The 18,752-nt window shown below is 39.6% G+C and overlaps 1 protein-coding gene across 2 annotated transcripts in view; it reads right to left on the reverse strand.

Moving 5' to 3' along the window:
- Positions 1 to 18,752, reverse strand: part of SOBP (sine oculis binding protein homolog) — a 165,927-nt gene that overhangs the window by 53,159 nt on the left and 94,016 nt on the right. Inside the window, exon 5 of one of the 2 annotated variants that reach the window (XM_027551283.1) lies at positions 15,905 to 16,000. The exons of the other annotated variant lie outside the window; for it this stretch is intronic. Coding sequence (XP_027407084.1) covers positions 15,905 to 16,000 — 96 coding nt within the window. The remainder of the gene's footprint in view (positions 1 to 15,904; positions 16,001 to 18,752) is intronic. 2 annotated transcript variants of the gene reach the window in all.

Below are 18,752 nucleotides of genomic sequence, written 5' to 3' on the forward strand. Positions count from 1 at the left end.
CTGATACCTTCTCTAGTAGCTAAATTCAGACATATACATGAATATGGAGGCGCTGAATGCAGTTTGGAGAAAATTCTTTTCAGGCTCCATTCTCTTATTTGGGAAACAAACATGGACCACGATTGGGGTGGTGGGGAGGATGAGGTATACCATAGTTTAGAGAGGGAGCCCCAGAGAGTTCTCAGAACCCCAAGGTGGCTCCTCCATCTTCTGCCATTATTCATTCTGCCCAAGAAACTGGACAACTCAGAAATGTGTCAGAAAGGAGGTCCACTCAGCCAAGGCTGCGGCATTCCAGACATTCCTGACAACTCCCTAGACACAGGAGAGACCTTGCCGTCTGAGCTGGCTGTGGAAAAGTGCCCACAGGGAGCCACATGAGGACGGTTTGTTCATTCATTCATACCGTCGGTATTTCTTGAGCACCTATTCAAGGCCTATAGTAAGATGATTTTAGAAATACTTATGTTTATCTATATCTATCATCTACCTATACTATAAAGTAAGTATACAAAGAATTTATAAAAAACCACGGGGGATTCTGTGAAAATGCAGCTCACTTCACACCCACCCAAGATGATCGTATGCCCTGAACATGACGTGTGTGTATGTGTGTCGTGTTAGTCGCTCAGTTATGTCCGACTCTTTGCGACCCCGTGGACTGTAGCCCACGAGGCTCCTCTGTCCATGGGATTCTCCAGGCAAGAACACTGGAGTGGGTTGCCATTTCCTTTTCCAGGGGATCCTCCCAAAATCATGCTGACTGAATGATGGAAGAGATTGATGACATGGGCTTTGAGGAAAGCTTGACTGTGTGTGGCACTTGCATAAAGTTCCTTAATTTATGGAAACAGTTAAGAGATGTTAATGCATGGCCAAGATAAGCCAAAGAGATGCAACAATGACAGCAGCCTAGTGAAGGAGAACTGACTCCAGAATCTTTGTCTATTTCCAGGTCTCTTGCTCTAACCATTAGCATCCTTACCAGTCCAGTCATTCCTTTCTTGCAATAGAAAACTTAAAATGTAAACCTTTGTATTGCAGTCATTAAAAAAAAAACCAAAAGATTCAACCATGTATTTTAAAGTCGTACTTCCAAATCTAAAATTAACTTTATATGGTAAGTTTCACAATCTAAAAAGACATTATTGTACTTTCATTGTTTGCTGGGGCTAATACACTGGTGACATGAGGGCCCGTCTAGACGCAAGGCTATGGGGCTGTTTTGGGAGGTATGGTTCTCATAGTAGGTGTGGTGAGAGGCATTCCCACAGCAGACTGACCAGACACAGAGAGAGTAGGGAGATATGGAATTCTACCATTCCCTGAGGGAGGAGAGAAAGCATATTACATACACTCTCATTCCTGCTAGAAGGAAAATTCCAATCTTCACACACATTGTAATTTTAGAAACCATAACTAATGCTAAAGCTAAATTAGACTAAATAGGTGTATTAGGCTCAGAAGGAAAAAAAAATCAGGGCATGTGGAAAGATATTAGGTCTCGTTTTCTGTTTGTATGTTTTTCTGCTATAACAGGCAATTTATTGTCCCACAGCTCATTTTAATCTTAACATGACCTTGATAATCTGTGTAGGGTAGAGGCAGACCAGCAATTTCAAAGAGGAATTCTAACCAAGAGAGATGCTCTCCAGCTTTACCAGGTTCACTTAATGACATTTTGCTCACATTATTTTGGATTTTTTCTTTTCTTTTTTACAACTGCATCGAGTCCCCAGTGCATTCCAAACTATTAAATCAGACAAAGAAAAACTGATTTATCAAATAAGTAAGTGCCTAACTGATATACCCTGAAATTTATCAGTATATGAACAAAGAAGATGCCCAAACAAGTGGGTGATGGTGTTTACTTCCTAAAGAAGAGTAGAATTTAAATAGTCAGTTAATTAGGAAAATCAGGGAATGTGGGATTATAAGAAATTTTATTTTGGGTTTTAACTAGCAAACCCTCTTTGTGTAAGACTATTTTACCCCAAAACCATTTAATATTAGTCTAATACTCTATCTTAGTAAAGACAGTAAACTCAGTAAGATGTTTTTTCTTTATGAAGATCTTGAAAATCTTTAGGGTCATTACTAGAAAAATACCAGTTATCCTTCTAGAGTCCTGTACACGTGCAAGGTGTAAAAGAGTAAGCTAAATTCACACAATCAAAACTATATGTCGTAAAAATTTTCTCTTTATTTTTAAAAAGCAAGGAATTGAAATATTCCTGTGAGTTTTATTTATTGGCAATTCCTTCTCTCTCTTGAAAGTTAAATACAAAAAGAGGCAGGGGGGCTTATTCTCTTTACTAGTAACTTTTTACTGAGGCTTATTATATACCAAATACTTTATATATATTATTTCATTTAGCTGTTACAGACACTCTAAATGGTGTGTACAGCTATTATTTCTGTTTTACAGCTACAGAAACCAACCTTCCCAAGGCCACAAAGCTGGTCACCACCCAGCCAGGTTGGTGTAACTCCAGGGCACGTAATCTGCACTGCCTCTGTGCAATTCTCTGAGAGGAGGGGTTCTCACATTCTTGTGAAGGGAGACTCTATGCCTCTTTAACTCAAATTTAAGAGCCTTCTTCCCCCAGTGTGTGTTTTTACAGTGAAATCACACTGATCCCTGAATCATTCTGGATCACAGCTCAGTTTCTTGCTTCTACTTTGCTCTCACTTTTTCCCATTGCACACAACTAGCTACTTACTCAATTATGACTCTTACCCAAAATCTAAATTTATAAGAAAATTGGCTGGAGATGAAATCTTTGCCAGTTATTTATATTAACATGGTCATAAGAACTTGATGACCAATATTTTTGGACAGTCATCTGCAGTCTCTTTCTTGCCTTTCCAGCTGTGAGAAGCATTTGTCCTCATCACAGTGTACCTAGACTTCTATCTGCCTTCTAGAAGCCTCACCACTCCCATTCTCCAAGGGGTGGAAGCACGGCTTTCATAACTGTGCTTCATTGCTCAGGTTCCTAATACAGATCCCCATAGCCTAAAACACCAAGTGTAAAATTAGCTGCCTTGCTCTCACTGTTTTTATTATCTGACCATAACCTACTGAGTTAACTATTCTCACCACTCACACAATGATGCCAGGCAGTGTCTCAATGGCCCCCCTGTACTCCATGCTCACCTCGCTCCCATCATTGTACCAACAGCCTCCTCTTCCTCTGTGGTATACTTCCTTTCCCCATCTACCCTACAGGAACCAGCCCAGACCCCACATCCCCTGAGGATCTACTCCTGATGACTCCAGCTCACCATCTCTTCCCCATTAAATGAACTTTTACTTCCTTTTTGTACACATAATACTTTAATATGTATTTCTATTCTCTAATCATACAACCCCATCTGGCACTTTAATCAACATTGGAAGTTCATTGTTCACACCAGCACAGTTTGCATATAAATGCCTAACGAGAAGGATCCACATCTTACACCATCTTTTAAGCACAGCACTTAGGACAGAGTAGGTACTCAATAAATGCATCTTGATTGGAAGACAAATGTCTTCAAAATCTAGGTCATATACACACCCATAACCACTTACTCATATTAATTCCACTTTCTGGGATGTGTCTATGACACTAAATATTCAGGTTTTTAGAAAAGGTTTTAAATATTTATAGATATTGCATTGAATTATATATATATATATATATATTGTTTCATGCAAATTACACAGAAGAAATTACAGATGTAAGAAACTATCCAGACCAAACACACCAGAGAATATATCCCTTGAGAAAAGGACTTTGGGGTTTGAATTATCAAGACCAGCTGTCTCCACTGATGCCACTCAATTTTTAACTTGGATGATTTGATGACAGTCAGAACATTGTTTAAAAATAAAAGTGCTAAGGAAAAATGAAAATTTCACTACAATTTTATTTTTCCATGTTACTTATTTTTATGTGTTCATATATAAACATCAAATTATGTTTTGATATTTACATCAAATACTGCATAAATGATTGAGATGTGTTAAATGCCATAGGCTCATAAGCACTTCTGTAATGCTCCAGTCTATTTTCATTTTCTTTTATGTATGTATCGACATTTCTGCATGGGATATATGTTTGCTTCCATATATTGTATTTTGTATGTGTATATACACAATGATATCACATATTGTCAAGATGCAAGCTATCTGGCAAGTATATAAATATTTCTCTAAGCCAAAACTAGTGTTTATACTCTTTTTGTCCTAACAGTTATCAGACAATTTAAAAATTAAAAAACATCACTGTGTGAAATGGCTACATAATGGAGACCCCAAAGTGTTTCATATATGTTAATAATCAGGATATCTCCCCGTGAAGGTCTTATCAGAGCATATGCTCAATATTTAAATATTGCCTCCCTTCCTATCTCAGGCTCTGACATTTAAAAATGTTTATGTGGTTTTTTTCCCCTTCCGTGTTCACACCAAGAAGACTATAACAGATTCTGCTGCAATATCAGAATCAGATTCAAATTTTCCATTCAAAGGAAACTAAACTATATTGAGATCTGAACACTATAAAACAGCAGAGTATTTCACACAGTTAAATTTAGGGTATAATTCGGTTGATATCCTGAAGGTGGATTACAGATTCAAAGTGCAGGGAATGTATGTGTCTATGTGTATTCGTCTCTTCTCCAGATTGGGAACCTCTCTAAGAGATGATGGTGTTGGTGATGAGGATGGGTTAAAAAAAATCCCAGTTTATTTAAAAAACCCATACTTTATCCTAATGAAATCTACAGCTTGTTCTGTTGAGAAAGTGTGAGAGAGAGAGAAGGCATTGCTTCTCCACCAATGTATTTTCATGGATATTTAAGAGAAATACTGATGGATATACAATCCAACGTAGAACATTAAGCAATTTTCTCAATAGTTAAGGCAGAAGTACTGCTTATTATTTTAAACCTGATTTACTGAGAGTATGTCTAAACTGGCTCAATATTTCACTTGAAGTTATGAACAAAGCCATCTATCAGCTCCACTGAAAGGCAAGTATACAGCAGTCAAATTCTCAGCCAAGACAACAGGCCCACCCTCCGCTCCACTTTGTCCGTGGCCCATGAACAATCCAGACCCAACCTTAAGCATTTTGTTTTTATCTGAACTAGAACCAGGAGAATATGTTATTTCATGTATTCATCCAACAAATAATTTTTGAGTACCTACTTCCACAGTTCATAGAATCTATATCACCACTGATTGTTAAGATGCTATTCTTTTATACCAGCAGGGAAAAACATTGCCAATTTTTAAAAAATGACAGGTCATCAATTATACCACGAAATCCCATTTCTGAGATGTAGACATGTTGGGGGGTGCATCATAAAATACGGGGTGGGCAGGCACGGTTGTCAAGGGTACAGTGAGTAAAGACGAAGGTCTTGTCTCGCAGAGTTCTGAGCCAGGGGAGCCTTGTCTGGAATTAAAGGAGGGCATCTCAACTTCTGGTTGAATATGGCTAGGGAGGAGAAGCTAAGAAGAGAGCTCTCCAGGAAAGTCCAATGCCTCAAACCAGAAGAGCAGAGAGTGTGCAAAAAACATGGCCACAAAAGGCATTCCAAGCCAAATGCAGTGGGAAAATACATTAAAGACCTTATCTGCAGCTTCACCATGGTCTTTTTCTTTCTTCTCTCTTAAAATTCCCTCTCACCAGTCCCCCATCACCTCCACATCCCCATCTCCAATGTTTTGCCTCCTTTATTACTCATGTATGTCATTCTTCTCAAGTCCAGATATTTTTTATTCCTTTTCCTTTTTCTCCCAAGAGACTTTCGTTAGCTTGTTCTAGCCACAAACCAAGCATATGACTAAATATGATTAATATTATTTCCGGCTGGTTTCTTGGGCACCTTTATATTGATAATTAATATCCTGTCTGGTTTTCTGGTTTTGTTTGATATATGATCTAGAGTTTCTATCAAGCCATCAGAGGTGAATTCTCTTTGGTACTTTAGGTAATAGTTCAGTCTTAGCAATTAAAACAATGAAGGAAAATGTCACTGACACTTATCTCCAGTATGCTAACTTGATGGCCAGAGGTCTTGAAGGCAAGATCAGTTTAAACCTGGTTTACCAGGTTCATCCCAAAGAATACAACTCCACCAAATCAAAAGAGGCCAAGTTTTTTTGAAATGGCTTTACTGATCATAAAAAAATAAAAATCTTCAAAAGAAGATTTAACATTTATCAAATACCATCTATTGCTGTCAGATTTTTAAAAAACCCACTCAAAAGCTTATTACACACTGAAAGTTATATTTTCTACAGACTACCAAATTTAAAAATATATACTTTGGTTCCTTTCCCTACAATTTAGTACTCACTGGAAATTCTCAAACACTGACATGCCTTTCTGAATAAACTCCCCTTCCTAACATTCCCACAGATGTTCCTTCTGGATTCAGAATTCTACCAAAGAACCGTTACCATAAAGAAGCCAGAAAGAGTGATTCTAGATTGATTGCTTAATTCATCCCACAAACATAGATTGGACCCTTTCTCTCACCCACGGATGGAAGAGTATATCAGACCTGGTCCCTACCTTGAGAAGCTGGCAGTATTTTGGCCTGAGCACAGGTCACAGAGATGTGAATCAAATCAGGCTCTGCAATCTGTCACTACATCTCCTCCCATCTCCCAGAGCAAGGAATGTAACATCTCCAATTCGTAATTCCCCCCTCCATGAAATGATAATAACAATGTGTGTGCCATGCTGTGCTAAGTGAATTTATTCATGTCCGACTCTTTGAGACCCTGTGGACTGTATCCCTCCAGGCTCCTCTGTCCATGGGATTCTTCAGGCAAGAATCCTGGAGTAGGTTGCTGTGCGCTTCTCCAGGGGATCTTCCTGACACAGGGATCAAACCTGTGTCTCTCTTACATCTCCTGCATTGATTGGCAGGTGAGTTATTTACCACTAGCACCATCTGGGAAGCCCTGATAATAACAATACATACTAGCAAAGGTATAGAGCATACAGGGTCTCAAAAAGGGTCTGTAAAGACCAAGCACAGTGGCACACTGGAGGCACCCCACAAAGGATGGTTTCTTGTCTCTTTCCCTTAACAAGCTTATCAGAGGCACATTCATTTGCTATTGCAGATACTTCCATGTGTAAATTATATTTTCCTTTGCTTTGCATTTATTTTCTTAATAGTTGCCTATTTCTAAGATTAACAATTGTACTATTAAATGGGAAGGCAAGATGAAGGGGTCTTGGACCCCATAGAATCTTCTTTGATAGTTTTTTTAAAGCTTAGCTCTAAGAATTATCTGCATGATATACCTTGTTCCTTTTCATTGTTCACAAGGAAATTTCATGGCTTTGGCTTGCAAATATTCATACTCAAGACTTTCAGATAATCAATTGCTAGAAAATTCAGTCAGTGGTATTCTATGATGTGCTAGTAAGTAGACAACCTTGAAAGAAATAATCTTAGTTACAACAACCTCAATGGAATGCCAAGTGTTTGCCAAATACTGTTCTAAGCATCTTGCGGGTATTCATTCATTCAGACCTCACACCAACCCTACCAGACAGATATGATTGTTCTCCCTATTTCACAGACAAGGACATGGACAGAGAGATATGTTCAGTGACTTGCCCAAGGTCACATAGCCAGTGGGGGAAGTGAAGGAGCTTCCTGAATTTAAACCAAATAGTCCGGTTCAAGAGTCCAAGCTCTTCAACCTAACACCATACTATTTTGGGGAGGTTTTAAATCCTTCTTTGAAAATTACCCTAACATTACAGTACCTTACAAATCAGAAACATTTGCTGTGCAGCCAGTAGGGATCTGTAGTGTTCTTGACATAAATATAGGCAAGTGAGTGGATGTTCAAGAGTTTCTCTGAAGTTTTGTCTTAAATTAAAATATTTAATTTTAAATATTTTATGGGCTTCTACAAACCCAACTGGGAAGAGACTCTAGTAGAGAAGAAAGGCGGGTGCTTCCAGCATCTGCCTTAAGATTTTGCTTAAATTAATGCTACTTTCTAGATCCTTTCTGTTAATAATAAAACTAAGGCTTATTGAACTTTTACTCAGTATATGTCAGGCATAGTAAGTGCTTCATATACATGATCTCACTTATTCCTGAAAACAAACCGATGAGGCAGTTACTATATTTATCTTCATTGTATTGATAAAAGCACTGAGGCTCAGGGAAACTTGACCAGCTTGCACAGCTGGTATGTCTGCAGAGCAGGGCTGGGACACCCACTCTTACCTGAAAAACACACGGTCCTCCGTGTCTCTCTCAAGAACCACTGTGATGTACTGTTCATGTAGGTCAACATGAACACCAAACCATATGCCTCTTATCTTTTTTGTGCAATGGCCCCAAACTGGTAAAGGCAAAGATCTCCATGCCTTGGAAAAGGGAGCTTACAGGGGACCAGGGGTCTCCAATTAAATCTCATCCTAAGAAAAGTACCTACACCAGAGCAGAAGCAGGGGAACTCCAGCCTTCCTGCAGCTTCTGTCCCAAAGAAAGAAACTAAAAAGAGACAGTTAAAGTATGATTTGCCTGGGTGGTAAGTGAGGGAGACAGTCTTTGTGGGAGAGGGTCTTTGTACAGGAGAAGAAAAGGCTCTGAATCACAAGACCATGGCAGTCATGGGAGCCAAAGGGCTAAAAAGAGAAAGAGAGAAGCAGCAGGGCCAGCTGGAAAGAGGGTGAAACAACAGCACAGATGGAAACAGGAATGTGAGGGGAAATAGGACAGCTCAGGCAGAATCCACTCTTCTGCCTGTGTTAATGTCTGGATGGTCTAGATGGAGAATGTATTGGGGCCACCTCTAGCAGAACTACTCCTTGCTTAGTCTAAGATTGGTCCTCTCCTCTCTAAAAAGTTTTAGTATTCTAAAAACATTAGTTCAGAGAACCCTTCAGAGAACACCAGAATAGCTCTAGACTACAGGGGTCAGGAGCAGGGGTGGTGAGGGAGGGGAAGAAAAAAAAGGTTGAATAGGCCAACTCTCTCTAGACAGCAACCAATCCCTGGGGATTTCTGGGTCATTTTACACCTTTGGGGTTTTTACAATGACTATTTCAGGAAACGGGTACACAGCATACTACATACGCATAGGTCATATGATATTTTATTTGATGTTATGGGAGTCCAAGTGTGTTACCATGAATTTTAATTCTCAATGCCTGGGCTGCTCATCTGTAACATCAAAAAAACAGTGTGTCAAATCAAGTTGAACCAGGGCATGTATCTGGCTTTCTGCTAGACTAGCAGCATTAAGGAAGGTCTTCGGCCAATTATACCTATTTTGAAAAGCCTATCAAGTTTCACGTGAAATGTGGCTATTTCTATCATCCTTTTGAAGGTTCTCATTGAGATTCCATAATCTAGCTAGAAAGTCCTAGCAATAGCTAATATCTGACAGCAATCCAGAATTCCCCCTCACTGCTGTGATGAAGTCAACATGTACTGGTAAGATGGGCTGGGTTGCAAAGAGATCTTAATTTTTTTGCTTGTAGAAATGTATTTCTTACATTTAATTTTAAATTTTAATCATAAATTTTGTCCTATTTTCTTGCCCATGTAAGCTTCAGTTCAGTTCAGTTCAGTCGCTCAGTCATGTCTGACTCTTTGTGACCCCATGAATCACAGCACACCAGGCCTCCCTGTCCATCACCAACTCCCAGAGTTCACTCAAACTCATGTCCATCGAGTCGGTGATGCCATCCAGCCATCTCATCCTCTGTCGTCCCCTTCTCCTGCCCCCAATCCCTCCTAGCATCAGGGTCTTTTCCAATGAGTCAACTCTTCGCATGAGGTAAGCTTAAAGAGATCTTATTTTTAAATAAATACATTTAAAACCAGGGGTGTATGAGAACTATTCTATATTGAATGGATAAACAACAAGGTCCTCCTGTGTAGTAAAGAGAATTACATTCAATATCCTGTGATAAACCATAATGGAAAATAATATAAAAAAGAATGTATATATACATAAGTGAATCACTTTGCTGTACAACATAAACTAATACAATATTGTAAATCAACTATACATCAATTTTTAAAAAGAAAGATAAATAAAACAATAAAACCAGGGGTCTAACAGTAAAGAAAATAAAGTCATCACTAGCACTGTGGCATGTCTTTCACCTTAAGGGTTTTTAACACTCCATCTGACCATCCAAGCCTCACAGAGTTGTGCTGAGCAGGGAGGGAAGAGCGCACTGCATAACCAAGAGTCATTTGTTTCATGTATTCCTAATCCCAAAGCTCCAATTCCCAATTTAATCAGTCTCAATGGATTCTTTCTAGCCAGATAAGCGGTGTGCTAATCTTTACCAAAAAAAAAAATGTTAAACCAAACAAAAAAGCATATGTTTCACAATACTTCAGCAGAATAAAAGGGTGGAGTGGGTAGAGGGTAAAGGGGTAGATGAAGCAAGATTAATAGTTGATAACTGTTAGTACATGGACATTTGTTTTATGACTCTCTACTTTTGTATGTTAGGAATTTTCCATAATAATTTTTTAATCCACAGAAATACTAGGGATTTCCAAAAGTAAAATTACTAAAGTCTAGACTTGATAGGATGGTGTCAGTTATTTGTGTGTGCTTATTCACTCAGTCATGTCCGACTCTTTGCGACCCCATGGACTGTAGCTTGGCAGGCTCTGTCCATGGAATTCTCCAGGCAAGAATACTGGAGTGGGTTTCATTTCCTTCTCCAGGGAATCATCCTGACTCAGGGATCAAACTCCTGTCTCCTGTGTCTCCTGCATAGCAGGCGGATTCTTTACCCACTGAGCCTTTAACCCAAATATAAGACAGTTATTTGCTGCTGCTAAGTTGCTTCAGTCGTGTCCAACTCTGTGCGACCCCAGAGACGGAAGCCCACCAGGCTCCCCCGTCCCTGGGATTCTCCAGGCAAGAATACTGGAGTGGGTTGCCATTTCCTTCTCCAATGCATGAAAGTGAAAAGTGAAAGTGAAGTCACTCAGTCGTGTCCGACTCTTAGCGACCCCATTTCCTCTGCAAATGGACCAGCCTGCCAGCTCACTCTGTATCCTTCAGCTTCCTTCACTTCAGTCAACTTAATTGCCAACTGAGATGTGAGTTACTTGATCTGAACTTTCTCACCTCCTTGCCTTTGCACATGTTATTTCCCTCTGCTGGGAATGACCCTTATACCCCAGCTCCAACTACAAAAAAATCCAACCCTGGAAGGCCTATATCAAAAGTATCCTTGGTTAAGTCTCTAATTACAACATGTGGAAATAATCTCTTCCTCCTTTGTACTCCAGAACTTTGTTGGTGCTCTCTTGGGCCACAGCTCATTGTGTAACAATAATAATCATGAAATAAAGAAGGAGCATGACCACAGCAGCCAATATGTACTGAAAGTTACTGTGTACCAGGCACGTTAAATGTGTCATCACTTTCAATCCTGACAGTACCCTTTGAGGCTATTACCTTTTAGTATCACATTTTACAGATGAAGATCCGAAATGCAGAGGTCCATGAGGCACAATGGTGATCCAATATGATATGATGTCAGATGTGTCACCATAAATGTTAAGCCTTTGTGCCCATGATCCTTCACTATACCATCAGAGCAATATGGTATAAATCAGACAAAATTCTAACTTCCAGGAAGACTGGAGAGCCCATGTTCCTGATGACTACAATACTGACTATCCTTGTTCTTCCTACTGAATTTAAGCTCCTTCAGGGAAGGGACTGTCTTTCTCTATTTCTGTCCCTTACAAACACTGTCTAGCATAATGCCTTATACATAGATGCTCAGTAATGTCTTCTTAACTGAACTCTGAATTAATACAGAGCAGTTCTGCTTAGAGGTAAGATCCAACTCTTATAATCCACCTCTCTGCCTCACAAGGAAATCAGATGGACAAAGCAGCCCCCAGAACTGCCCAGCATCTCTCCTCTCCACCAGCTCTACATACAAGGCCACAAAACTAAAATAGTTTTCACCTTCCTTCTCCTTACACTGGCATTGTAAATGACCAGAAAGAATTATTTCCTGATGCTATTTCTATTTAGCCTCCCAACTAAGGGGCTTCCCACGTGGCTCAGTGGTAAACAATCTGCCTGCCAATGCAGGAGACGCAACAGATGCAGGTTTGATCCCTGGGTTGGGAGGATCCCCTGGAGGAGGAAATGGCAATCCCCTCCAGTATTCTTGCCTGGAAAATCCCATGGACAGAGGAGCCTGGTGGGTTACAGTCCATGGGATCTCAAAGAGTCAGATATGACTTAGAGACCGAGCAGACACCCGTGCACACACATATGCACTCCCAACTAAGGGCATCTCCCCCTTTCCTCTGCAAAACTGCCACCCTCAACAGCCTAAGGAAAAGCCAAAAGGAATCAGACTGTCCAGGTAATGATCCGTAATCTGGAGCTAAAGAAGATAGGCTGCTTTCCCCTTCCCCTTTCAGACTTCCTAAACCTAGTTTCTTTCCAACCAAATTACACCACACTGGTTTCTGCACATCTTTGACTATATTTTGACCTTATTCCTGAATACACTGACGCTCTCTGTATTCTCTGAACTGCTCCAAAGAACACTTGGGCTCAGTTCTTACCTAAGTGCTGCTAGGTCTTACCAAGGTGGCTTTCATGAACTGAGTGAGTACTGACTAACAAGAAGGTATAAGCTCCTGGTATGATCGAGGCCTTCCTCCCATTCTGGCTCTTAATCCAACTCCAACCATCAGTATGAGCATTTTAATAGGGGAAATAAGAAGGACTTCCAGTCCCAAAAGAATGAAGCAATAATGGTAAAGGGATCAGCAACAGAGTTGTAATTTAGGACAAGTGTTGGTCACCAAAGCTGGCTCTAAATGCTGCCTCCTCTGGGCTCTCATAAGCTATGTTGCTGTATTGTTTTTGATTTTTAAAGATTTTTTTTTGGACCATTTTAAAAGTCTTTATTGAATTTGTTACAATACTGCTTCTGTTTTACGTTTCAGTTTTTCTGCCACAGGGGTCTTAGCTCCCTGACCAGGGATCGAACCTGCACCCTTGCATTCGAAGGCAAAATCTTAACCACTGGACCACAAGGGAAGTCCCCCGTGTTGTTATATTGTTCAGGGAAGGGATATGAATTCCCCACATTGTCTTTTACTGTAAGTTATTTGCTTTGGTCATAAGCTTAGACAGACCAGCAAAATACCCTGAGGAGTGTGTGTGTGTGTACACATCTATTTATGAAGTGGTAGATGGGGCCACAGTGAATTGTGATATATCAAATAATATGCACATTTTATCTTATGTCACTCATCTTGACAGCCTTGCATTTTCAAAACTAATAAGAAAACATAAGGAAACTGCTGCACAATCACCAAGCAAGGAATCTTGGCCACCAAGCTAAACATCTAGTCATTTGTGTTGCACGTTAGGTGTGAAGGCACACATCATAGTTTGAGGTTTAAACGGGCAAATCAGTACCTACAGGAAATCGACAGTTGCGTGGCAAATTTTTCTTTCAGCCAATGCTTTCTTTGTCAGTGCCTTCTGATTACACATACTTGTGCATTCTAGGCATCGCTTCTACTTTGCTTTTGTTTAGGTTACTTAATATTCCTCCTCTTCCAACAAGCAGAGACTGGGGGTATGGGAAGGAGGGCAGAGATCATCAACGGTCAGTAACAGAGTCAGAGGCTATGTCCTGTCTCCCTGGCCAGGACACTTTCTGTCAGGAGCTGTGGGCCAGAGGGTTAACCTTCCAGCCATGTGTCCCTGATCACCTGGGAACCCAGAATAATCCATTCCCTTGACGCTTTCTCCCAAGAGCCATCATCATCCCTCAAAGAGCTCCCCCACTTTCTAAACCCACGCCTGTTATAGTGAACTGCACAGGAGGGCAGACTCACCCTCAAGCTAAGAAAAGCCCTCTGGAGCAGGGCTTGCAATCTTCTTTTACAGTCTTTTAAATTTGCCCTAAGCTGCACTGAGAAAACTCCAAGGACTTCCTCTCTTATGAAGGAACAAATCTCTTTCACAGAGAAGCATAACTTCTCAGAGATTCATAACCAGCCAAACACCATCGCTTCTCTTGCAGCTGAAAAAAATTACGTTTCTCCTTGGAGAAATAAGCTCACTTGTTTTTTCACTCTATTAATTTTTTTCTCTTATCACAAGAAATTATGGTGACCAAAATAAAGTATTTCTAATAGCTACTAGAAGGACAAAGATTGCACTGATTTCTCGAAACTACTGGCAATACAATACTCTATTTAAGCACATCAATGACTAAACATATATTTTCTCTAAAGATAGCTGGAAAAGATGTTCACATGTATGTTTTACTTTCTCCAGTATAAACTGACCACAATCTGGACTCAAGCACATTTGTTTTTCCAGTAAATAGGAAAAAAGTAAAATATGGCATATTACTATAAACAGTATCTCTAAAAAGAAGCAAGCTATCCCCCAAAGCATTTTAATACCAAAACACAGAATAAATGGCCCCTATGGTCTTCTGCTAGAAAACCAGAGTTACAGAGTGAAACACTAAAATGGAAATAAGTGAAAAGGGTTTCCCCGAAATAGGTAACACTAGCAACCCTGGAAGTTTAAGAGCCCTGGGATAAAATACGAGGTGAGTTAAAATTTCAGGAAAAAATTTCATTTATAAGCAGTAAATTTGCCTGCAGATTGATTGGTCAAGGGACGACACACACAGTAAGTGATGCTACCGTAACCATGCAGACTGTGGAGGGGGAAGGAGTTTCTTACTGTCAACATCTAGCTACTGTGGCTAGAACGAGTAAGAACTGTATTTTCCTCTCTTCTCCTGCTCTTTGGACATTTTATTTTTAATGAATAGTTGGTATCAGAGCTAAGTCCAAAGACTCTTACATGTGCGATTTCCTAATGTGTTCCGCCAAAAAACTAAACAGAAATGAGACTACCTCAGAATCTTACAAGTGAGCATCCTCATTCTCTTTCAGTGTTTTCATTTAGTTGGAGCAAATGTTTTGCTTTAATGCAATTGAAAAGAAAAGAACATTTAGGGACAACATAGCTAGATTCCTCATAAAGCTTCATTTTCAAAAGCAGTGTTTGAACCTCTAAATAAATGACAATTCATTCTCTGTTTACTTTAGGTAAACAGAAAATGCATTGCGGAGCACTCGTTTTCAAAAGCTAATCAAGAACATTAGGTCCCAACAGATTCATTTAATAGAAATATAATAGGCATTCCTGCTCTCTTTTCATCTTGTCTCACTGTAAATGCTAAAATGAACAGCAAATTAACCCTGCGTTGGAACAGAGTCCCTGTCACAGCTGAGATCCTCTCTCTCACGACTTGGAAACATCCCCGCATCCTGTCGCTGCTTTGACTTCTACATAGGAGAGACGAAAGCGCCTGATTGAGTTTGGCAAGAGAGTGCAGGAATACTTGAATTCTAAAGGGAGTACTGCGTGTCAACTCTGCTATCTTTCCTAGCAGAACAAAATATTACCATGTTGTCGCCTAAAATAGTGTACAATTAGGAAGTAGGAGGAGGGAAGGGGGAGGAATTGTTGTGTTTTTTTTTTTTTTCTCTCTCCAAGCTTACATATATCAACTGTCTTTCTCTATATTTTTAACTTTACTAGCCATTCTCCAAATGGCTGCTAATCAACTACTATACAGAACAAACTAATAAAGACAGGGCCATCCAAGCTCTATAATCAGATATAAAAGATGTGCAAACAATTTGAGATCTTATACTTCATATTCAGTGATATCAGAATTAGCAGTAAGAACTCTATACAGAAAAACTATAATACTTCAAAAATTATGTAATAATGAACAAACCCTTTCAAAAACTGTTTTCACTGTGCTAAAGTAACATTCTAGACTTGTTGTAAGTATGTTATTCTTACAAGTAGTTCGCAGTTATTCTTGAAGGCAAGCCTTGGAGTTTCCTTAGCATAGTGCTGCTGGGGAAAATTTTCAGCATGTCCATCTTCATCTCTAGCCTGAAGGGAAATATAATGGCCTATTTAGGGACTTACAAATAATGGAAGAAAAAAAAGCTAAAAGCATAACAGCTCAGATCATTAAACAAACGGGAATCCAGAAATCACAACATCATTAAGAAATTTGTTTAAATACGCAGTACGCCTTTTAGATATCAAAATTTGGGATTTATTTTTCTTCACATAGTTCAGTTTGAACATGCAAATTCATTGTGGTGTAATATTTTAAATGACATGAAACAAAACAAAATCAAATAATTTTGCTGAAAATTACCACCACTTCAGACTTCCAGTGACTTTTTTTTGCACATTTAGGATTATATGACATACATACGTGTTTAAACTTTTTGGCATGCTTAAGCAATCTGTAGATAATGCACTTTAAAAAAATTGTAATAGCAAGGCCATAAGAAAAGCAATTTGCATAGTTATATTTTGCATTGTCATACTATTAGAGATATACTGATTCCCCTCAATTTTTAAATAAAGATCTGAAAGGAGCAATGATCTAGTAAGAACAATGATTCTTAAATCAAATGCAGTAAAAATAAAAAAGATTTAATTAAGAAGCTGCATTAAAAGTTACTGGTTATTTTCATCTACACTGTTAATTAAGAAAGCTGAAGTTTAAATGGAGACATTAACAGAACCCATTAGCAATACCCCTTGCATACAGTCTTCCCTTTCTAATCTCCATCAGTTTCTGGTTTGGAGTTGGAGAGAAGAAAACGGGTAGGTGAAAGGAGGCGTGTCCGCAGCGCACTCATTAAACCATCCATTTGGGTGACACTTGCACTCCGCTCTGCTCTCCTCTTATCGCAGCCCTAACTGCTCTCTCTTTCCTGGCCCTTCTGAAATTCACAGCTGAGCTGTCTCCCTCACATATGGCTTGCATATAATTATGCATATTCCATTTTGCACTGCATTAAAATGATGAGCTCCTGGCTCCCTGCCAGCTGATTTTAAAAAGCCCAAGTGAAGTAGGAAAAAGGAGAGAAACACAGGGAGAGCCGCACAGGAAGCAGCAGGTAGTTCTGTCTGCTGTCTCTTTAGATAAAATGTATGTCTGGCACCGGGGGAACAGCTGAGAACTACCTGTTGTGATGTATGGATTGAGGGGGAGAAAACAATGAGCATACGTCGGCACAGAGCGGTGGCAGCGCCGAGTAGTGTTTCTCTGTTAATGGCGTGAAAGCTGCCCCTGACAAGCACCACTCAGAGCTCTCAGCTAGACTAGGGATTGTCATTTTAGAAAGGGATCCCTATTCTATACATGTTAGAAGGGGCAGCTTGTCTTTAATAAAGGCTTCTGCTATTTATTGCAGGGAAGGAACTGATGGAATTTGCAAGTGGACTGTCATGGTAGGAATACTGGGATTACAATAAGTATTTTTGAGATTTACAAACATCTCTGGGATTTTGTACCCTTTACCTGTACCTTCCCTCCCAACCCACCACCAAATCAGAGTAAAATGAAAATGTAGTTGCAGGATTGGACTATGTGTAACAAAGAAAAAAGTGTAAGCGTGCTCATGCCCATGGCTATCAAGGCACTGGAACCAATGATATTTCTTCTCCCAGCATCAGTCCTACTTTGCAGCTCCATCAGAGAGTAAGCCAATAGAGCCTTAAATGGGGCCCATTTAAGCAGAGTGTATACATAAAAGGCAGCAGTATAAAAAGCAATAAGATGCCAATGGGTAGCAAACACGTCAGATTCTTCTTAAGTGAATTTTAAGGCACTCTGTAGAGCTACAGGTTTCCTGAAGGCAGAAACCACATCTATTTCATCTTTCTTAGCCTGCTACACCCAGCACTTACTTTCAGTCAGTGCTTAAACATTTCAGTGGTGAAAAAAAACCCATACATGGATAGTAACTAGACCTAAGCACAGCTCTGTAGAAAAATGCCACCTCAAAATATGCTAAACTTGGTGGTAGGTTTATTATATTCCTGATGCACTATGATGCAAATGCTTGGAAACATACATTGCATATAGTTTGCAAGGGCTACTATTTACATATATATGTCTATATTCAATATATATGTATTTTGTGTATAAATATTCATAAGGTGGAATATGTTTATTATGCATGTACTATGTATACACATTCATACACACCAGATGCCTGGGGATATTTTCAACATTAGTGGCAAAAATACATTCATTCCACTTACATGTAAGGTGCTCACAATGCTTTTTCTGTTTTTAAAGGACAAAAAAAAAAAAACCCATTAAGATTTGAATGTGCTTCGTCAAAGGGGCCACAGATTTTATATAAAGCCTCATAAATTATGAGGTTAAATAAAACATCAGGGGAAAAGAAAGGAAAAGGAGGGTTGGAATGATTAGGAAGGAGAGAGAAAGGCAGAAATTTGCTTCTTTACTAAGCCATGCATTTGCCTCTGCGTCACACTCCATGGAGCTTGGAACAGTCTGCCTCTGACAATCAACCTGATTCTTGAGTCTAAGAAATTCCATCCCCCGGCCATTCACTGTGTTTCCACCACACACCGGAGACGGAAAGCACGCAACATACTGGAAGACCCAGCACCATCACCCTCATGTGTGCACACAAGCACTCACACACCTCACAGGGAAGTAATCCCCTTTGAGTTCGCAAGTTTTTTTTAATGTAAAAGTTTAAATTACTTTTCAGCCTAAGTGAAATTAACTGAATCCATCTAAGGCAGTAGTTCTCTGCTCTGGCTACACAGTAGAATCGTCTGCAGTGGTTTTTAACATATTGGT

This window comes from Bos indicus x Bos taurus, chromosome 9 (assembly GCF_003369695.1).
Source record: "Bos indicus x Bos taurus breed Angus x Brahman F1 hybrid chromosome 9, Bos_hybrid_MaternalHap_v2.0, whole genome shotgun sequence".
Taxonomy (NCBI): domain Eukaryota; kingdom Metazoa; phylum Chordata; class Mammalia; order Artiodactyla; family Bovidae; genus Bos; species Bos indicus x Bos taurus.